Raw genomic sequence first — 24110 nt, 5'->3', positions numbered from 1 at the left:
TTACAACACTGGCAACCTAGAAATCTACAAGGACTCTACTGACTTGGCACAGATTATTACTACTAGTTGTTTATGTATTATTATGCTCCACAAATGCATCTCAGTATGCTACATGCTGCGCACAGACAAAACATAAAAATGGACCCTGTTCCAGTGAGTTTGCAGCATAAGATTAAGATAGGAGTAAAAGGAGGACATGTTTCTCTTGCTGAGAAAGAGTAAACACAAGGACAACAAGCTTTGAAGGATTTTGAAAATGAAGATGGAAGAGAACAATGGAAGAGAGAGAACTATTGCAGTAATGCATATACAAGAGTAAAAGATACAAGCCAAAGATTAAGAAAATTACATTTGTAGAAATATCATGAATGGATTTGCCTGGAACAAGAAGGTATTTGTGAGAGCCACAGGGGATGATCTAGAAATACAACAGGTATATGCATTGACAGGAAAAGCCTTATCTCAAGATATGCAGGAAGAATCTACAAGAAATATGCAGAGTCTGTCTGCAGTGAAATAGAGCAAGGTGTACAATGAAGATAAAGCCCAGGTAACATCAATCAATGTGGAGTGTTAAGGGGGACTGCGGCTGGTCCATAGTGATCACTAAGACTTACTGGGGGATCTCTAGGATTCAATGTCAGAAATGAGACATGCAAAACAAGACAACACTATAGAGTAGAAGGATTTCAGCATACAGACTAGTTGATTTTGTGTTTGACAGGTCAAGGGGTCTAAAGGGATAAAAGAAGGGGACTAAGGACATGGCTCTGTAGGTCTGCAGAAGAAATCCAGAGATTTCCGGAAAAAAAATAAGTAAGAAGTCCATGTAAAAAATTCTCTAAAATATCACCAGCAGTTGGCCACCTTCCCAATCCAGACAATGTAAGCAACAAAAAGACATTAAAGCATCATGAGATATCATGCCTGGCTACATGCAAAAGACATTCCCAGCAGTTTCCTGACAGTAATGAGGCCTGTCTGCAACTCTAAGAGACATTCAATATACCCTAATTTATGGATAATGATTGATTTCACTTGGCTTTTTCCAGTTCAAACTCAGCATGCTCCTATTATCTGAAAGTTGTCTGTCTGCCATTTTTCAGTCCTGTTGAATTCCTTAATTAACAACTTTTATCTCATGTCCTTCTGTGAGCCTTTTGATCATCCTTAATATCTCCCCGGTTTCTTTCCTACTCACTTGCTTTCAACTCATTTCCATCTAGCACTATCCTATTTAGTGCTATAGGCGATTCATAATTATATTTCTAAAACAAAATAAATTATAGTAAGATAGCATTAACAAATTATACAAAGCATCATTTTTAATGAGACAATTTTGCTTTGCAGTAGCTTCTTCAGTATCCCATTTGCCTTCACATTCAAAAAAACCCACCCAGATGATTACTTTAAATGTAGTCTTTTATAAAACAATCATGCAATCTAATTTTTTCCTTCAGAAGATAAGATTGCTGAATCAGTAATATCTGTCTATACAAAACTTCTTTCAGCACTGACACATGCTTGTTCAAATACACTATGTGGTAGACTTCATTAATTCATTTTTTTGCCATTGACACGGTAAGCATCTTTAAGAGGATGAAGTGGAGATAAATAAAACTGCCGACTTAATTCCAGTTCCAAGAAAGTTTCTGGAAGAAATTATTGAAACAATGTCTTTGTAAGTATTTAAAAGATAACATGAAGATAAAAGAAGGCACTGTGAATTTGTGAAGCACAAATAATTTCTAATTGATTTAATTCCTTTCTTTAACATAGTAGTTGTCATACCGATGAAGAAAGACACAGGTGATGAGATATACTTTAACTGTATTTAGACTTTTCACACTCTTAAAGATGATTTTCTTGTAAATGAACTAGGCAGAAATGATTCTAATTAAATTATTGTAAGATGCAAGTGTAACTAATGGAAAAACTGCATTCCTGGATTCAACAGCAATCTTACATTTTCCATTCTTAGGACTGTATTTTGTTAGAAACCTCATAAAAACAAGAAAAATGCAAAGAAAGCATTTTTGAGGCAGACAGAAAACCTGTGTCCGATTTCCCAGACCTTTCTCTGCATATGCACTACTGAAAGAAACCCTGCTTAGTGGCAATGTAATTCCTGCAGGTCTAGCAGATTTCATATAAAATGTGCTAAAACCTTTTTTCTGTCTGTATAAAGTAAGATATTATTTTCTTAAAAGGAAAAGTTGGAAAAATGAAGGAAGATGATAGGGAAAAACGTGTACAGCAGTGAAAGCTGGGAAATTGTGCAACAGCAAACAACCCTTATACTACAGCCATTTGGTGCTGGTTGCTGCACCACTGTCTCAGAAGCTTTATCTTTAGCAGTAAGCAGGAAAACAAACTGCATAATCAAAATAGAAAAATATATGTATATACAACTTTACAAGTATAATGCCTGGAACTCTTGCTTTTTCTACAGCCCTTCATATCCTGGGTACTGGGAATCTTCTGCCTTTTTCTGCCATCATGAGGCACACTGGTTAATAATTCTTCAATGAGAACTGTGCTAGTAGTTTCAGTATCATCAATGCTCTGATGATAGGAAAATCAAAACAGAAACCAAACTCCTTTCCTATTGTTCCACTGTAGCGCCTACAGGATTAAAAACTTATGTTTCTCAAGTTAAGAGTGAAATATCTACTACTAAAACAACATGGACAGAAAAAAAAGGCAACTGTCAGTTAATATGTGAACACTATAAGCTATTTATACTTTTACTTTCTCTTTGGACTGGAATTCATTGTCTTATTACATTTCTTCTGCAAACTCACGTATATCCCAGCTGTATCTGACTATAATTTGCTGTTGTGTAGGCAGTGTTAGTTTCACAACAGAGCTAGGAAGTTTCAGTACTCACTTGCTCTGAGGATGTTCTCCTTGCTGCTGCACCTAGACTGGACCTGCAGAGAGAGCACAGAGTCTATGAGCTACAGAAGTTAACAAGAATGCAAAATACAGAGATGTAATGGGCAAGCTCCTGGGATCTAAGACAGAGGCTCTACATATTTTCAGCAACATTCTTCCTTACTCTACATGTGATAAAGATGTTTAAGCAGAAGGGTACTAGCTGATGGACAGAATCTGATATAAGCAACTTAACACCCCTCCCCCCCAATAAAAAAACAAGATGACTTAAGGACAGATTAATAGAGTAAACTCAAAGAACACAGTGGTTAAAATTATGTATTAAGCTCCAGCCTAGGCTTATTTTAACAAAACATCCACATTTTCTTATACAATTGTAATTACAGTAACTCTGAATCTAGGTTCTCTGTTTTATGATTAGACAAAATACTAACATAACTGTGTTATGACGTGTCTTAAAATTCCATTACTGGTATTTTCGGGTATGACATAGAAAGATTTAAAAAATGGTTAACCTAGATTGAACTGATTCTGAAGATATTTAATAAGCTTTCAAATTGCATAGGCAACTCACAATTGTATAAACAGCTTCTGTATGGAGCCATATAAATTTACTTAATTGTTTCTGTTTGGTTAAAAGAAATGTTATATTCAGAATGAATTTCACAGTGCAATTCTACTTTAAAAAGTAACTGTGTGAGAATGACTACTGGTTTCTCAACAAATCCTCTTTCTAGATGCTTAACTGCCACTGTGCTATTCCAGATATATTGGTCTGACTCCAGTGAAATGGGAGGATTCACATTGGTCTCATGTTCTGGTAATACAGGATATTTCAAGTTCCATCCAGTTACCATGCAGATTGGAAAAACAATTGGTTTTGAGGAGTATCAGTCCTGTAAACACAACACAGTTTGAACTTAATCTCTACAGAAGCATCGGCTCTTGTTAATTCTTCTCAGGTTTGGAAAGACACCATGCTATACAGTAAGACTGAAGTTGCAAGTATTTAGACCAACCAATGTGAACAGCAGTCTGTCTTATGACAGGTCAGCTGTCTGAACTGGTAACACTTGAATACAAAGCTCTTCATGTGGACAAACCCCCAGCTGTATACAAGCTAAAGTAAACTTCACAGGAAGACAAACATCTAAGAGAGTATGAATTGAATCCTTCTCTTTTTTACTTTAGTGACAGATGCATTGATAAATTTCAGTGAGGAATAATAATGTAAAACCATGTACAAAAAGTCAAAGAAATGGAATAGCACAGATGACACTGAGGGTGTAATTTCCCTTGCAGAACATTTGTCTTTGCTGAAAAAAACAAAGGAATTAATCCAGATTATTTTTCAGAACAATTTGATTTGGAATTACAGAAAACTTGTTTAGAAAGTGAATATGTATGGTCTGACATTTAATGAAGAATGATACACACTGAACCCCAAAAAGGCTGTCTTCATAAAGGAACAACCATTTAAGACTGAAGACAGCTGTGCCCACTTCTAAACCTCTTTCTTCTGTTCCACAGCAGCTTGCCCCAAATGTATATTCACATAAAAATTAGATTCTACAGCGCAACACAGTCTACTTATTGTAATGGAATAACTTATGGAAAGTAATGTTGCAACTTAGAGTGGATTATGGTGTCCTTTCCTGAAAAAAACTGTTGTTTAAAAAAAAAATAAATAAAAGAAAAAAAACAAACAAAAAACAACCAAAACCAAAACCTCCCTCCTTCCCACCAAAAATACTACACAAGAAAACTGCAAACAAAATATTAATGATGCCCAAATTTGGCCCAGAGTTGTTTTACCAGATTTTAAAGGCATGACATGGACTCTCTTTGGAAGAAGTAAATATTTATCTGAAATTTACCAGAGGACAATTCTGGACCAAACGGATGGTGTAATGATAGGATAGAAAGCACAAAAGAGAGAGGCGCGGACTGAGAGAATTAGAGAAGCAGGATGGGACGTGGCAAGCCAACAGACAGTGTATGCAAAAGGAGACATGGGCCTATGTGTGTAAGACTACTGTTTAAAATGGAAGAGGCTCTCTTATTTCTCACTGCAAACCATATGAAAATAGAAAACGAGGAATGTGCCTGCTGCAAAATAACCAAGCAATTCAGCAAACTGTGGAATGAAACTCAGTGAGATAACATAGTCCTAAAGAAAAAAAGGCATAAAAACAAAAATACAAAACACAAACATTTGAAACAATCTACCAAAATAAACTAAGTAAAATATGTGATCCAAAGGACACAGATAAAAGCTACTAGAGAAGGAGGAAAAATGTTAGCAGACAAAGACAGTGCTAAAGAAGTAAAATGGAAGTCAAGAGAGAGTCTTCAACAAAGTGGAGGAACAGAAGGAGCCCAAACCCATAGCGCAAAGCAATGTTTGCGAATGGAAAACAGCTCCTTTGAGCAGTAATAGTTACTCTCGAGTTGTAGCCTCTATTCCTCCTCAGTTCATCTTTAAGCCCTTCCAACCTATAGTGGAGCTAGTGTATGGACAAAAACAAGAGATTTATAATGAACAGAGCAGCTGAGATTTGCAGATCAAATCTTCTAATATAAAATACGTGCTGACAAAGTTTTGCTCTTACAGTGTCCAAATGGCAATGGTAACAAAAGACAGCTGGCTTCACACGCAGCCTCCTACAGGTCATATTTTAATTCTGTGCACACAGAGGACTTCAGTGACAAATTTAAATTTACTTTTTGATTTCTTACAACCAGCCTAAAGTTTACATTTTATCACTCACCTGATGGGCAACATATGCAGTATGAGAAATAATTTGCTTCCCACAGATTTTAAAAGCAGCTGTGGAAGAGGAATCCATGATAATAAAATATAAGGCTTGACCAGCTAGACTTGATTGTTTCCCAACCTATGCTCACAGCTGCAGAATACAAACCATATTTTAACATAACTGACATCATAATTCATTATTAGGTAATACCTGTTGCTTAATATGAATTGCACATTGATATCCTAAATGCTATTTTAAAACATAACTGCTGTAAAATATGATTTTGATTAAAACCCACCAGTTTTCTAACACAGACAGTTTTAGCTGCAAAGGAGCTTTGTATCAATGGGGTTATATGCTTTAAAGTGCTTTTTATCATACTCATTATTTGTATGCTTTACTACTTTGTTATATGTGACATTTACAAAAAAATATATATATTCTTTTCACACCTACTGCAAAGTAAAGAATCCATATCACATTGCACATAGCACCATGACTGACTGGGGCAAGTGATCAGTAATACTATTATTTAGTATAATTCTTCTCATTCACAGGCAGTTACAGAAATAATACACTGTGGCTGTCTCTCCTTACACAGGGAAAGTGTAGTTTTATTGTTTCTCCATTCTCGAAACCTTTGGCTCACAACGTATCATGGCAGAAGATACATTCAGGCAGAATGTAACGAAACCCAAAACATTAAATTCATATTACTCTTTCTTTGTTGTTGTTGTCTTTTTTAAAGCAATTTGGATTTTATATTCTTTAAGATATAATTTCATCATGCTAGAATGCAGAGTAAGCCTTCTCCCACAGGCTGAAGCATTAAATAGAACGTGAAATAAAGTACTCCAAAATAAATTAAGGGAATGGTAAAATAAAGAAACCTACTGACAATTTCTATCTATCAAACATGATTGGTCTGAAAAATGAAATCAATGACTATACTAAATTGGATTTATTTAAGTCTAAATGGTGTGTTTTGCTGCAAATAAAAATCAGTCCACAAAAAAAAATATAGAAAAAGACACAAAGAAAAGTTCATGCTACAAGTGAAAAATTAATGTGAAAAAAAAGAAAAAAGAAAATTGAAAAAACCCTTTAACACTTTACCATGATTATTAGGAACGGTTAGAGAAATTACTTACCTTTTTTAAGTCATAACAAGATTAGCACAGAGTATTAAGTCAGCTCTTCATTATGGGAGGTACATACAATTAGAAGCCGTTGGTTATAATAAATTGCAAACAATGATGAAGAGTTTCCAGCCCAATATGAAAAGCTAACTCTTATGGGAGTACATTTCAACTCAGTTTTACAACATGAAGAACAATTCAGAACAATGACATTAAAACAGGATCTATCACCAACAAAAAGAGCTCATTTTTTGATATGCAAAAACTGTAGGAGGCTAACCCATAATCTCCATCGTTTATGGGAAAGCATATTGCTCCGCTTTTAGGAAAGCATGCAGAACGTGGAACCACCAGCAGAAACCCAAACATATATACACACAGAGGACAAAGGTACAGGAAAGGGAATGAGGTCGCCAAGCTGTAATGAAGGAAGCAGGATATGCAAAGCACAGCAGCAGCTAACAATTTGAGAACTCTATTCCTCTTAACTGTCTCATAAATGCCAGACCTGTTTATGAGGTACTCCTCACACTACAAGTTACTTACAGTCTCTGAGAAAGTGTGTAACTCACGTAATCTCTACATGAAACTTCAGCAGTATTATGAAGACAATTTATTCTGCAGGATGTGGAAAAGCATGATGTTGCTGCTTTTACCGTGTGCACGTAATTTACTTAAGAGGTAGAATCTAGCCCTACAGTACAGACCGTGACTATTTCACGTAAACGCTTCTTATAATTTTATAATGCATAACATTCCAGTGGCAAGAAATATCTCAGTGCCACTCAAGCTTTAGTACATATTACAATGGCTACATTCTCTTTTCAAAGTGTACTGGGGTTGTTTAGTCTGGAGAAGAGGAGGCTCAGGGGAGACCTTACTGCTCTCTACAACTACCTGAAAGGAAGGTGTGGGGAGCTGGGGGTCGGCCTCTTCTCACAGGTAACCAGCAACAGGACTAGAGGCAATGGTCTCATGTTGCGCCAGGGGAGGTTCAGGTTGGAAATGAGGAGACATTTCTTCTCAGAAAGAGCAGTCAGGCACTGGAACAGGTTGCCCAGGGAAGTGGTGGTGTCACTGTCCCTGGGGTGATTAAAGAAAGGTTGGACGTGGTGCTTAGGGTTTAGTGGGTGATATTGGTGGTAGGGGGATGGTTGGACCAGATGATCTTGGAGGTCTTTTCCAACTTTAATGGTTCTATAATTCTTCCCTCAAATACTCTTTTTCCCCTAAGAGTGTAATACACATTAATCAGTATCTGCAGCTAAATACATAAAATACATAATACATACAAATAAAAGAATAATAATGTCTCAAACTGGTATAATAACACTGTAAAAAGTATTAATTTTGGCCTATTAGCCTGTGCAATATATGTAAGGTTCAACTAGGGAAAAACCGAAAAATGTAATGAGATGCATTGGCTTCATTAAAAAAGTTGTTTTAAAACTAATCTGAAGAACAGAGAGAATTTGCTCATCATTGAACTAATATGGAATATAAAAATGAGGTTGTTAAAAAAAATCACAGCTGAAGTACACCTGGAATTCCATACTTCCGAAAACTTCTAACAAAGTATTTGAGCATTAAATAATGCTATTACAAACTGCAACCTGCCTATTTCTGGAATGCATCCTTATTCAAACAGCACTCTTAAACGGAGCTGAAAATGCAAGGTCTTCAGAGATGCTTTACTGCCATCTGAACTGGACAACAGTCAGTTCAAAACTAGAGAAATGTTTTTCCTTTGATACTGAAATCTTTTCAGAAAAGGAAAGGAAGGTGAACTCTAGGAATTTGATAGTAACAAATATTACTCAATACATTCCTAAAAAGGAGAAGCACTGTTGGTGAGATTCACCTCAACAAAATTTAGAAATGAATAATGTAGTAGTCTACACATGGAATTACTCATTCAGAGTCAGTGGGAAAAAATAAGCAAAAGTCATCTGAAAGCAAAATTATTTTAGGAGCATATTTTAAAGACTTATTAAAGTGTTATGCTTGGTAGGCTTTACACTAAAGAAAACTAATCTTTAAATCTTGAATGTATCTTTATATCTTCAACTATATATTACTAAATTCTCCCTTCTGAGTTTTTTCCTAGTCACCCACCTTTTACGTAAAATTATATTTAATTTTGATCATTGTTTCCCTGTAGACTATAAACGCATACATGAAATCTTAGGGTCAGATTACTGTTCATCCTAACTGCTCTCCAAACAGGACAGTGGAAGTGGATTGATGAACACACCACAGAAACATGAGGGTTGAATTGGTTCCTTTTACAGGAGTGGTATAAAAAAAAGACATTTTTCAATATTTGGAAAAAAAAAAAAGAGATCAAAAGGCAAAGTACAGTCTTCTGGGATGCAAATATAATGCTGAATATTCATTGTCTCTCAAACATGCTACTGCAAACTGGCAGCATAGACTTCATTGATAGTTGAGAATAAGAAAGAGGCAAAGAGAAAGGAAGTGCGTTATTTCTTCACAGGAATTTTTATGAAAAATTTACATTTGTATAAATAAAAAAAGATTTTGTGTTCTTAAGAGTATGGGACAGCATACAAGTAAGCTATATGAGTAACACTGGAAACAGCATGTTTCTGTGATATTTTAGGGGCTGTTCAGGGCTCATTCAAGATCATACTGTTTTTGTCCAGAGAAGCAATATCAACTATTATACACAAGTCTGCAGAGGATGTGCATCTTGTATAAGCTAAAGCCCATATTAAATCAAGACAAAAAAAATACTGTCAAATAGTTTCTGCACAAACTCCAACAGATATTTCTATTCAGCACTAACAGAATCCATGTGGGATTTGTAAGATATAAAAAATCTCTAGGAACAATGCACTTGGGAAAAAAAACAATTCTACTACTTGTATCATTAACTGTGAACAAGATCTTTGATTTGTTTGAATGAAAATCTTAAGTAATCCCCAAATGCCCTAGAAATATTCTTCAATTTGAGAGGTAGATTGTGTAAATATAGGCAGAGTGAATAAATTTCCTTTCCTAAGAGATATAAGAGAACAAGATTCCTTCTGCCCTTCTTTTTTGCCACAGACACGAGAATTATTTGCCTAACATATTGTAGAACAGAACAGGACAGGACAGGACAGGACAGGACAGAACAGGACAGAACAGGACAGAACAGAATAGAATATTTCAGTTGGAAGGGACCTTCAAAGATCATCTAGTCCAACTGTCTGACTACTTCCGGGCTAACCAGAAGTTAAAGCAGATTATTAAAAGAACAAATGTTTTCATCGAAAAGAATGACATAAAATTAACCTATATGACAGAGATCCTTTGCATTTGCTTCCAATTTCCCTCCATCTTTTATTTCCCATCATTTCTGGGCGTTCTTTGTAGGGAAACAGTTTAGAAACTTGTGTCAGCTGTATTTTTTCCACAGATAAAAATGATGCTAACTACTGTAGTTCTACTGGCATACAGACATACCTATTACTAAAAGGAATCGTAAACTAAGCAATTATCTGTTTAAAAGCAGTAATATGAGAGGAGGAGAAATTTAAATAATTTACCTTAATTGCTGTGTGTATATACAAGCAGGTGTTCTATATTTTTGAACTCTTGCTGTCTTTATGTTGAATATGAAGTAATAGCAGGCATTTGAGAAAATAATTACGAGCAGTATATTTAATGTGTAACATTGTACATAGATACGCTACCTGCATTTGTTAAAGAGCACTCATTGGTAAAATAAGTCAAATATTCTCCCTGAATTCCTTCCTTTGAAAAACCCTGTGTGGAGCTTTGAGAATTTTGTATGCTGTGGAATTATCATGCCACCATTCAGTATGATTTTCACACAACCTCATACCCTGGCAATCTGACTGACGCATAAGCCTTAGATGTGTTAGATAAGTGAGTTATATCCTGTCTCACCAGTATTCAGATTATTTCAACTCCTTGCCCATTCCAGTTCAACTGACTTTAAGCTGCTGTCAATCACATGGACTAAAAATAGAGAAGTGATGTATAAAACTCTTGTCCTCAAGTACACTATAAATTACTCCCTAACCTTTAACATACACTAACAAGATTGACATTTTAAAATGTTTCATTTCTATTACAAGCATTTTGCTTTTAAATGAATTTTCAGCTGTCTTCACATTTGTCTTCCTTGACCCAGCAACAACCAACTTCAATGCAGCATGAAAACAATCCAATTTCCAAATTACTGCAAAATAAGGAAGCTATTCTTCTTGAATAGTGTGAACCTCAAAATCACATTTCAAAAGATTTTGTGAATTTCAAAATAAGTTCTTCATTCAAACACACTCAAGTAACATTTAAGTGAAACACCTGACAGTTATGAAACATCTGATCAATATTACTTGTGCAGCCCTGATTTTTCTTTTGACGTGTAGGCATTATGATTTCATTGGAAGTATTTTCAGTAGAACTTCTGCATGAGACAAGATAAGGCTATTTCATTTTAACATCTCTGTTCAAAAAGTGGTTTCATGTTTCACTTACTAAACACTATCCAATCTCTGTTCTGAACAGAGAATTATGTAGGTCTTCACAGATTTCTCTGTTGTGCTTTTTTCTACAATATAAAATGTCCCTATACACATGAAGTAATTTATTTTTATAAAATCTTTGTGAAGCAGAGGGATATTTTTACCTTACAAATGAGAAACTGAGACATAGAGATGTCTAGACTAAATTTAACCTGACATGCCTACATCTGGATTTATTTCTGAATGCAAAGCCCCTGAGCTGCCATTTATTTCAACTGCATTTGGAGTGCTCAGCATATGTGAAAATCACTCAGTACATGTCTCACGAAGGACATGGAGAAAATGAGTGCCCCTGAAAATGGTTTAAGAAAGTTTTCCAGCACAAAACATGAAGTTTGCATCAGTATGGAGGCAGAAAATGCAACACAGTCTTGCTTGGTAACTATTCCAGGCTTTCTGCTACAGCACCGTTTTCTGTTCCAACAGCCAACTGTCTCACCTGAACTGAAAGGAGAGGGATGCTCCCTTTACTATCCTTAATCAAGTCTGTACTTACAAAAAGTTTAAATTTCAGTAATTAGCTGTTTAGAATCACATGTGACAAAGAACCAAAATGATTTTGCCTTACAAAAAAAAACATGTTTCCCATGGTTATGTAAAATGACATGATGCTTTCTGCATTAATGTATTCCTGTTAATGATTTTGCTTAAGCTTAACATTTTTATTTGAGATAGGAGCATCAAATTTGAAGGGCTTCAGGTACAAGATCAAGAACCAGTGAATATCGGTATGGAAAATTTTTGAATAATGAAAACAGTGTTCATTATATTCAGTGATGTATATAGTACTTGGACTAAAATTCAGACTTGTACACTTTCAGACATAAAAATGAACATAGCTCTTTTAAATTAACATTTAAACTAGGGAGCAAGAATTGTAAGGAAAACAAAGCTTTAGTCTGTGAATCTATCTTCTGAGCAGTAAATTACCAGTACAGTGAACTCAGTGAAGAGCTATGCTTCTGCCTGTCTGTTGAAGCAGGAACACTCACTATATTTCTCTGAGGAGAATCCTCAAAGTGAAATCAGAATCCTCATGGATGAATAACTTGATGATTTCAGAGAGTTCAAAAGCAATGGAAGGGAGATACTTGAATAGAGCAAATGCTACACTGAAACTATACTATCAAACACAAGTTAGCAGTTCTTTTTGAAAGCAAGCAGAAATACAGAATTGCTGGGAACATGATTTGCACTTAGGATTTTGCTTTGAGCCTCGAAGGCTCAAAAGGATAAGATTTCTTTAGTGCTCTTGAATTCGGCATTCCAGATTGCAAAATCCAGCACAATGGCAGTCAGCAGCCTCTTCCCAGCAGTTATATGCCCGGCACATCAGGCTGAGAACAGAACATTAATTTGGCTGGGCTTCTTCAGCAGCACGGAATCTTGGAAATTGGTAGAAGAGAAAGGGATATGGAAAATATTGTGAATATGGACACTCCTCTCTTCCAGCTCTTAAGTGAAAAGTGATATGGTAATTAGGCTTAGCAAAAACTTGCTTCCAGGTTACAAAATTGCACTTGAAAAGCTGGAAAACATGAAGATAACATAAGGAGCACTGATGGGAATCCACTGACATTTGAGCTGTATGTAACTGCCACTGACACTGTTGTGCATATCTAAACTGATTTCCATGTGTCAAAAACAGATACTGTCCACTAGAGACTCAGACAAATTAGATCACACTTACAGCACTTACATCAGTGGATACTCCAAAAGCCATAACAGAATGTAACAGAAGCTCGGATCTACTTTGATATGATCATCTAGGCTAATTTTCCAGAGACTTCTTTGGAAGATGACTCCAAAGAGTTAGACTGCTGTTGGGAGCTGAACCTAGACAGCAGCTGCACTGAGTGTTATTACTGCTGTAACAGAGTACAAGCGAATGTATGGCTTCTCAAACAACTGTTTAAGTCCAAATGAACAGTGAACATTTTATGCTGCTGAGCAGCTTGCTTCTGGATTAAAAAAAAAAAAAAAGAGAGAGTGTCTAGAAAGGAATCTCACAGGCATACCTAATCAAGACATTTTTGATACCATACAGTCTAAGGTATGGTACAGCATAAGTAAATGGAAAAAAATTTGATTAAATGGATGTAATTATAAATAAATAATGACAAGACTGCCTCTGGAAGGTGCAACTGTAGATTACATACGTGGGTCTAAACTATAACCAATCAAAAGAAAAATGATATTCATAGCTCTGTGACTTGACCTAATTTGTTTCATCAAGGATTGCACATCTCTACCATAAGGCAGGATAGAATGTCTCCTGATTTTGGGGAAGAAGAAGAAAGGGACAAATTCACATATGGGAATTTAAATTTGAAACGTAAGGACTTATCTTTTCTTGAAACAAAAAGCAAAGAACTTTAAGGTTTCAAATGAAGAAGGATGGAAATGATTTCTGAACTACTTGATTTTTATAATATAGAAATGTATATAACATTACCTGGAATATATCTGTGATTTTATTATTCCATTTCTTAGTGCCTATGCTTCCTAATTGATACACTGATTTTTTTGTATTCTCTCCTTGACAAATGCACAGTGGGCAAGCATTTTACCACGATAAAAACAAGCAAAAAGTATTACAAATTTGATAGGTTATGAAGATAAGTTTTAAACCAAAAACTTTAATAGGAAATGAGATGACTTTCAAAACCACAGTTTTTACCACTCTCCTGAATGTTAAATAGTTCTTTGTAAAAGAACCTAGTGCTTGGAGTGAATGTAAAAGTACAGAACAAAAAAAAACATGTGCAAAACTTCTATATGAGGGGATAATTTTATTTGATAGAAGTCATAAGGTAAGTACCATGCACAGGGAAGCTGCAGGATTAAGTATAATTTTGCTTTTATTTTGAATGTATGAAATACTGATAGATCTAATTTGGGATGTAGCACAGTGGATAAACAAACATTAAGTGCATTCAAAGTGCAGGTACAAATGTAGGAAGATATTTGTTAATGAAATTTTAAAAATGAATTGTATTGTACATATCTGTACAATGACATTCATCAAAATTATTCACTTACACCTTGATCAGATTACTGCTATAGTGCACTCTCCTTCCTAATGTAACCTGAAGATTTCCCATTCCTTCATTTATGATCTGTCATGCCTTTCTTTATATGTCATCTAGTTCTTACGGCAAGAATAATTCTCTATTGTGGTATGGCAGAGAGAATGCTACATAAGATATTTGTGCAGCTGCTAATCCCAATAACAAGAATGAAGGTAGAAGTAGTAATGCTGTTTTCTATGAAAAAGGATATTAGATCACTGTTTTTTCATAAAGTTTTGCATTTTAGTTTCCTGAGGAAACCATATTTCTCTAGAAGTTAGAATCCTATTCCATTTGTTTTTCTTAAGCCCAAAGTACTACTATCAGCAAAGCAAAACACAATAAAAAAGTAATTCTTTAAATATCAATTACCAAATAGAAAACTTTGACCTCTTGTTCATGTCTGAAAGAGAAAAACCTACAAATTCTATTTAAAACTCACCATTCCATTAGCAACTGTAAAAATATAGCACATAAAAGCATGACTGCATCATAACGGTATAATTGTACAAAACCCAAATGATTAGTGTATCTTTATTGGCTCTGTTGTGTTCATTTTTGAGCTGTAGATATCACAGAAACATAAAGACATTTTTTTTCTCAAGATATTTATCCGCTTTTATTTCATGATATTTTTCCTCTTTTCAAGCTGAGGATCTTGTTAAAGACACAGCTGACACATTAAGTAACATTGTATCCATAAACAAAATGAAAACCTCACCATGAATGAAAATGAATTTTTCACCGATAAAGACAGAGCTAACTTGGAAAAACATTATTTCAAAGTTCAAAGAGCAGCTCCACGGGAGAACTCCATAGAGTTCACAAAGCAATGAGTTAGGCAAACGCAGCTTAATGAAGCAGTTTTTCTTTAATGCATTAGTGAATGTATGTCAGATGTTTAGAACCATATTCTCTATCTGATGGATTTCTGCTTGAAAACAGAAAAGAGAGTGGAGAGGAACTGGTTATACTTATTTCTTTTTGTCTCACTTATCCAAGGTATAGCATCACAGAAATGGAAATTAATTGATCTGAAAAATATAAACTTTGGGCCACTCTTGTCAAGTTTATGCATTACACATTTAAAATAGTTTGTAAAACAAGGGCATAAATACTGGATATAAAACCAGCCTAATAATCTGACCAATAACAAACCCATATAATTTCCTCATTATACCTGAAAGTCTAAAGACTACATATGGTATTTCATCTACCTACATTTTCTTACGATTATGTCATACTTTTCTTGCTGTTGTACTAATGATCTTCAAGAATAGTCCTAGAAACAGAACTTGAACAATATGCAATTCATGGTTCGGACACTGTGTGTGAATGTTCACTTAGAATTTTCCTTTCAATTACAGTAAATCCATAATTATAAAAACAATACTGACATTAAAGCATTTGCTGGTACTTAAGAATTGACTGACCACTCAGTTATTTGACAATTGCACAGTCAATTACTGTGCTCAAATTTATTCTTCTAAATTTTTTACGTGACAAAGTGGTGCTGGAAATTTATGAGTTATAATATCTGAATAAACTAAATCAAAAATTGCATTAGCTCACTGGTTAGTAACCTAGGGAGAAGTATTTTTGAAAAAAAGAGTAAGAAATCCAATTTAACAAAAGGACTATGATGTATAAGGGGCTGCCACAGTCTTAAGCCAGCACAAGGAAGCTATCATACCTTAGTAGTGTAAGAGAGACAGAAAAGCTTTTTGTTAAGTCCTGGATGCAGAATTTGCAGATAGGCAGCAAATCTGAAATGCTGGGCTTACCACATTAAGGTTGCTCTTAAGTCTGACTGTCAGAAACAGTCCTCTCTGCCCTTAAGATATAAGGTCCGCCCATACTCAAACCAATTGTGCAGAGCAGTGCAGATTTACCGCAGGTATTGACAGTGGTACTTAAAAGCCTCTACCTAAAATTCAGTTCTAGATTCTATGCTGGTGGTAAATGCCTGAAAGTCAGAATTGCAGTTCTCAGTCTTGCAGCACTGACTTCTTTTCAAAGTAGCCTAATTACAAGGAGAAACAGTCTCTTACCTGACTTCAACTCTAAAGAACAAGATTTGTTTATTTACAATGCTGTGTAATATACACTTTATATAAAATATATAGAATACTTTAACCTAGAACTCTTGAGAATCTTCCTGCAGTCTCTGAATGGAGTTCTGAAGTTGTGAATTCAACAGACAAACTACCTATTGCAGGAAACAGTATCTCCTCCCCTCTGAATATTGCAGGTACTTAATGTCCTGTACTGGTCCCTCTGTCCTTGTATTATCAGGTAAGGATACAGAAGTCTCTGTTGTGTAACTAACAATGTTAAGTATACAGTCAAATCGTATTAATCAGTATGCAGTGAATACATATTCCAAAACTGTTTTTCTGGAAATAATTTACTTTGTGGGAGAGAAAAATAACATAAAACTTTGCAGGTCTTTCATAACACAAGGCATCATGTTCTAACCACTCAATGAGCCTAAAAAAATTCGTGACGTGCTACAGACCTTAGTGTCTTCTTTGCAAACCCTTCTTTTCTTTTTTCTTTTTTAAGCAAGGGATAGCTCTGCAGTAAACATTTTGCTGCCACTATACTTTCAGTCAGCAGATGAATAGGTTTCCTTCATTACGCTTTTAGCCAAACACATAGCACATGCAGAAGCCAGAGGAGAGGAGGGGAAAGAAAGAGAGAGATTGATGTCGGTAATAAAAATTCTGAGATACAAATGAAGATAAAAAATGGGGCCATTGCATAATACTACCTATAAGTAATTACACAAATTAGGATACTATGGACCTTCTTTCATTGGTCAGTCAGTTTTACATTTTGAACAGCATTTTTAAGATACACGCTGAACTCAAAGTACTTCAAAAATGAAAGATGTAAAGATGATCTGATCTAACCGATTTCTTAAGTGAACTACTTACTGGCTTTTAAGTTAAATTTACTACGTTTTGTAACTACTGGATAAAGAGTAAATTATAGATGTATTACAGACATACTACACTGTACAAGTGCTAAGTTGGCATCATTCCTAATTAATATCTCCACTCTTAGAAAGATCATTTAAGTACTCCTGCTAACACTTACAAATATTACAAGCATAAAGCTAACAGGCTTTTATGAAAGGGGGGAAAAACTTTATTGCATATCATGAAATTCAAAGAGAATATGAATTTATATTATATTGCTACACCATTTTTGAGCATTAAAGCTCTTACTTCTCTTGCCATGAGGGAATCCTTTTTAAAGAAACTCACTTTGATTTAATTGACTTAAACCAGAGACAGCTTCTCATTCTAGGTAAGTGGAATTGTTAAGTTGCTGACTGAGGGTAGGTAAGTGTATAATACTACTACCCTATAATGCCTGAAGTTCAGCTAACTATGAAAAACTTTCTGTACCTAAAGGTAAGTAGAAGTTAAAAAAAAAAATTCTGCCCATTTCTCTCAAGTCACCCAGTTGACCACATCCACAGTTTCACCAGCGTAACTGATGAAATAAAAAAAGAACCAGTGAAAAGATGCCTTTTCTAATTATTGGACTCTAAGATGGAAAACCACCTCTACAAAGAAGATTCTGTTTAGAAAATTAGGGAGCGAATTCCATCTCAAATTCTTTGCAATGCAGAATATACAGAACCCACCTTTGTCTTCTGCTGGAAGATCTTTTAATTCTTCAATTAAAGATCTTTAATTGATTTTATGTAACAGCATAAAAAATTCCCTGATAGTATACTCACTTTCCTTTTTGTCTACCTTGGTTCTAAGATTGCCAATGCACCCAATTCCAGAGCTTTTCTCAAAAATTAAAATTACTAGAAAGTTCCTTAAGATGAATCTGCAATATCTATTTCTGGAAAACAGGTTTCAGAACTTGTTTAGATCAAGTTATCTTTTATTTTGTCTTTTGCTCTACCTCTCAGATGGCACATTTGCTGAACTGCAACTCCATTTCTCTTGTCTATGTGCTCTTGGCATTCTTTGAAGGTCCAAAGCTATTTGTAGATAACTTGGACATGAAAAAATTAAGAAGCTCTGAAACTGTTGCTTAAGAATCAGCTTAAGAAAAATATTTGCTTGGAATAAGAACAACAGAAATACATGTAGACTCAAGAAACTCTGGAATTCTATCAAGAGTGTGGTCCTTTTTTTTTCACTGACAAGACATGCAATACAAAACCAATCCTTTTCTTACCCTTGATCAAACCTAATAGCAGGCTTTTAGGACTCTATTTAACAATATCTTAATTTAAGAGAATTTCTAACATATCAATTAGAAGTCAGGAGGTTGTTAACTTACTGCAGCCTATTACTTTTTACAAAATAATAGCAGGTGACAGCAGTTAAGTAAGCTTTGTTGCACATACGTCTTGACATTAAGCTGTATTTCTGAAGGACGAATCTTTTATAAAGTTATAAACTACACTACACATCCCTTATGGGATAATATCCAGGTAATATCCTTGTACTATAGCCTGATAGCTTTGGACAAGGTTAAATAGTTTTTGGAATCGGATCAAGAATGAGATCTGTATATATTGATTGACAAGCCACTAAGAAAAGCATTTGTTTGTGTTTCTTTCAGTGATGCCTCCAGAATGTGAAAAGGACAAATGGCTGAAGTTGCAGGCAAAGCAAGAGTGCAATTTCTCTGAAAGTGGCACATTTCCTTCAGAATTTCAAAGAGAATGTTGACCATTTTTGCAGGAGGGAACTATCACAGTGGGAGTCTTGGGAAACAATGTGACATCAAGCTGGAATGCCATTTGATCCACAGCTGCTTTTTAAATTTCATATAGATCATTCAGAAGAATGACTGGTCAAGTGGAGATGGCATTTGTTTTGCATCTGTAAGCACTAGATTTTATTTCTTGCTCCTTGCATTAGCTTAGAAAAAAAATGCTGTGTCTTGGTATGTGTGTGAGTATAGTATCATCTATTTATTCCATATTGGTGTTTTGATGATAATCATGATGAAAACAGCAAGGCGTTCATATAATACAGTAATGAGGCCCAAACTGCAATATACATATCAGGTGCCTTTAAGAATATATACTTGATTATCTTTAAAACAACTTGTCTGCTGGTAAAGCCAGACTGCCATTATCTGTCTATGACAGAAAATTTGATAAGCATTTTTCTTCTCAAAAACTTTTTATAAGATCTTTTGCCTGTTCATACACTGAAACTATAAAACCTTTTATTAATAAGGATAAAGAAGTACTAGGAATGATTGCGTGAGAGAGTGAAGCTCTTGAGAACAAGTTAGATGCGTATCAGCAAGGTATTGCTTACACACAGTTAATCCTGCTTAGGGACACAGTAACTGAGTAGGTGAGCTCCTTATGTTTGCGTTTTGTATGATACACATTACCATTATACATTAACATCAAGTTTAGAACTTGTCCAATAGTATGAGATAGGGTGAACTCTCTTCTTTTTAGGATATCTTGTCAACTTTAAGGGATTCTTTTAAAATACAGAATAAATTAACTCTCTGTGTTCAAAATTGATTCATTATTATGGAAAATCTCAAGTCCACCTTTTTGATACTCATCCATTAATCAATTATAAGCTGAAAGCTAAACTTTACATAGTGGGTCATGGCACTAATTTGACAATATTTCATAAATTCTGATTTTATCCTATGACTTTGTGGATTCTACTTTATCTTAGTATCTTTCCCCTGAAAACAAGGTGTGAAAAGCAAGTCATAAATAATCTTTTTTTTTTAAATCTTAATTAAAATAAAATATATTTTTCTTTTCAAATCTTGCTAAGCTGGTACTATAAGTTATTATAGAAGACTATAGTGAAGTTGATATGGAATTATTTACAATAATATATGTATTTTGGGCACGCAGTGGACCAAGCCGGGATTTTTGGGAAATAATAATGAAATTTATATATCCCTAAGCAATCCATATCTAGACTAGAAATTAACTGTAATGTGATGGCCATTTTTACAGAGTCCTTCCAGTTTCACTGCATCTTGCTATCTGGACATCTGTAAGTCTTTTATTAAAGTATTCTCCTTTTTAATGTAACAGATAACTAAAGATTCTTTCATTAAATAATTTATGTTTTTATGCTACGGAGTTGTTGTCTCGTTGGACTATACATTACGGTGGTCCCAGACTGGTACAGTGATTTTAAAACCACGCTGAACATGGTTGCAGGTTGATCATGCAAAGTCTGCCCCCCAAGCTGATTTTTCCCCATTTGTGCACAGTGCAATGCAAAAAAAGAAAAAAATAAATAAAACCAAAGAAGTGTGATGGGAGAGCAGGTCGACTGTGTGAGAGAACACGTGCAAAGTATACCTCAGAAACACTATAGGTGGATGAGCACGAAGGGAGCCGAGCCTGGTTGTGCAGTGGGGAAAAGAAAACATTGTTAAAAAAGAAATGGTGGCACAGTAAGGGTCTCAGAAGGTTTTCTGTATGGGTGGTTCCAGCACTGAGATAGTAGCAGGGGGTTCATTAAGTTTCCACGACCAGCTATTTCAGAAACTCCAAATTTATGCCTTTTAAGGTGGAAGCTTCTTAAAAGAAAAAAAAACATATTGCATTTATAAAGTAATTAAAACTAATGATGAATCTGAAGAAAAGTGTCAATCCTCACTCTATGTAATTGATGACATGACTAGAAAACTATACTTAGGACAGTAAGGTATTCTAGAATGAAGCTTTACCAATTTCTTCGATTTGACATTACTTTTATTCTAACTTTGCAAAGGTACAATGTGAAAACACATTAGAGGCCTTTTTCTTCCCTGTATATCTTTATGTTTTTAGATGCTCAGAACCAGCACTTTGGTAACGTAGGTTTTTCTTCAAACTCAGTGCCCCAAAAACCAGAATAAATTGCAAAGTTAAATGACTAATGGCCAGATATAGGTCAGCAGAAATCTGCAGATTATGTCTCTAAGCAACGTAAACAGATGTGATTCCTGAGGGACACTGTCAACTGTCAAAACTTTTCAGCACAGACATAAGTTAATTGGTAACGCTACAGTTTTACCGATTGCTTAGGAAACGCTTTGCTTATTTATATGAAATACACATTTTTCCATACCAGTAAGCCACTCCTAGATCAGACATAACTCAAATATTAAAAAAGGAGTCTCTAATTATTCATAGCATTTGTTTTTCTAACATAAATATGAATATATATATATATATTTTTGGCTGAAAATATTTACTGTTTTAATTACAAAGAGTAGTCTGTTTTTTTTTTCCCTTTACATTTGTTATATTAATGATCTGATCACAACTGGCAGTAAACACTAAAAACAGCCTAATAAATGAAATTTAAAAAGACACGGTTCCTATAAATGCATTAAAAATCTCCTCTTTTTTTTTTTTTTTTTCCTGGGGATGGAAAAATGAAGTACCAGAATTCCCTGCAAAACTTCTTTAGATTTCAGCAAAATTAGTATCTGTACAGCACTTCAGACACATTTATGGTAAAGAACCCAGCAAGAATTTCCACATATTATTAGCAACCACTTTCTGACTTAGGTATTATGAAGAACTGGTCAGAGAAGATGATACTCATAAAAAGTCGCTCATGAACATTCCTCAAACTCAAATGTGTATTTCATAGTTCTTCACTGACATGTAAAATACCCCTTTCAGGAAAATTTTGCACTTGTCTCCATTACATACTTCTATAGAGCTGTTTTTCCTTCAATAAAAATGTTTAAGGTTCTCACTGAAAATATTTTTGTTCCTTTCTGGTATTCTGTACACGTCATTTACTCTAACTAGGTAACATTACTAATGTAATCTGAATGACTTCACATGTTAAATATTTATACACACGCTACTTTCTTCACCTGATGACATTTTCTTATGAGAACATGGTATAGTGAGATGGTTTGCAGAAGAGTTAGGTCACAAATAGAAAATTACTTTAGAAAAATAGAGCAGAAAACACAGTTTTAAGAAATCAAGTATTATTCTTTAACAGTCTATTTTGTTTTAAAAAAAAAAAAGAGAACCCCTTTCAACCAAATACAAAGCAAGAAACATTTCTAAAAAGACTGCTCTGAATGCTTTGCAAGAAAGATAAGGTGTGTTTTTGCTTAGAACAGGGGTTCTGCTATTCACCTAAGACTTTTGGATGAGTCTCCAAGCAAGATTCTCGTCAATAATGTCCAGACGTTGTTCCCATGTTTTGTTTTGCAATGGCATGGAAGAAGAAGAACCATTAGCCTTGAATTTGAGGGTAAGGATACAAAGAATGTGGTAGGAGCAAGAAACATCACAGCAGCAGTTTTTAAAGCATCAGCAACTAAATAAACCAAAACAGCAATGATAAGGAGGTCTAGACTTCTACTGCACAAAATTTGGAAGAATTTGGCTTATCTTGCCAATTCTCCACACTAACTTACAAGAGGTATGCTAGATACTTTTGCACCTCTTTCATCTTCTCTTGGACATCTACTATAAGTGGACTGCTATTACTCTGTGATCTAATTATCTGTATTTTCACTAATATCTAGCCTAAACTTACCATTTAACTTTGGTCTTATTCCAAATTAATAATAGTATTCTTATTATATTTAATCACTTCAAATTATTCCTTATTTTCTTATTTATAGTTCCAGTGATATAGAAACAAATTATAATATTCCCCTCACTAAGATACCTGTATATTTTATTTCTCCCTGTGCTCAAACAGCACCCTCCCCATAGTTTTCCCTCAATCTCACTCACTCCAATTTCTGTTTTTCTTACTCACACATGTATAGACACTGAATTCACCTATGTCATTTTTTCATAATGATGAAATGGAAGGTATGCTCAACTGTTCTAGTCTCAAAATGATCTCGTCTTCAGGAAAGGATTTATCAGTTCCATACTCTCACATACCACAATTCTTCACATAGTCACTGCTGTTTATTTTCAATGGGATCACACAATGAGACTGTTTAATCTCCTGAATACTTATGATTTCCTGATCATTTCTATGCCATTGCTGTCTCATTAACTTGTCTCCTTTTTTGAGCATCTGCCTGATTTCAGTATTTTGTAAGTGTACTGCTTCTGTTGTTAAAATTAAATGTCAATACTTTTGCAAGCTCCTTTGATGATCCTGCAATCTATCACTTACTCTGCTTCCAACCTGTTGTCATATATGAAGTCTTGTGATTGATCTTTTGACTCTTTCCTCCAGTTTGAGAGAGGGGGCATCCCTCCTCGTTTTATACACTATCTGACAATTCCTCCATATTATGTTTGATGAAGATAATGTGCTAACATTTGAGCTGCTTGGCTTTTTTTCCCCACGAACATTCACATTAAGGGGGACTTAATTTCTGCTAGTCACAGAAATTCCCCACTGTGAGAATTATTTTACACCAACTGAGCACCTGTTCAAAGGCTGCAAGAGCAATTTGTCATTTGTCTGAGGGCCACACTACCTTGACTCAGATCTTTAATAATGGAATATTATGACCAGGAACAAAAGCCCTATAAATGTAATCCTTCATTGTGATCAAAGAAGTCAGATACTTAAAATAAGATAGAACACCGCATGCAGGAGAATGTAGTTTTTGTGAGACACAACTCTATATGAAAAATGATTCCATGTTTCATTAAACAATCTATGGACAGAATTTGGTCTCTGCTATGAATTCTGAGAGCTTTTTTCTTGGCTAAAC

At 34.8% G+C, this 24110-nt stretch overlaps 1 protein-coding gene across 7 annotated transcripts in view; it reads right to left on the bottom strand.

The window, feature by feature from the left end:
- GPHN (gephyrin) overlaps positions 1-24110 on the bottom strand; it is a 287073-nt gene that overhangs the window by 48994 nt on the left and 213969 nt on the right. For all 7 annotated transcript variants that reach the window (XM_035539775.2, XM_035539778.2, XM_035539776.2 and 4 more), the window contains one exon: positions 2891-2933. In XM_035539775.2, the coding sequence (XP_035395668.1) occupies positions 2891-2933 (43 nt within the window). The remainder of the gene's footprint in view (positions 1-2890; positions 2934-24110) is intronic.

Source organism: Cygnus atratus, chromosome 5, assembly GCF_013377495.2.
Source record: "Cygnus atratus isolate AKBS03 ecotype Queensland, Australia chromosome 5, CAtr_DNAZoo_HiC_assembly, whole genome shotgun sequence".
In the NCBI taxonomy this organism is placed as follows: Eukaryota; Metazoa; Chordata; class Aves; order Anseriformes; family Anatidae; genus Cygnus; species Cygnus atratus.
The sequence above is the reverse complement of the archived record's forward strand: the minus strand, read 5'-3'. Positions and strand labels throughout refer to the sequence as shown.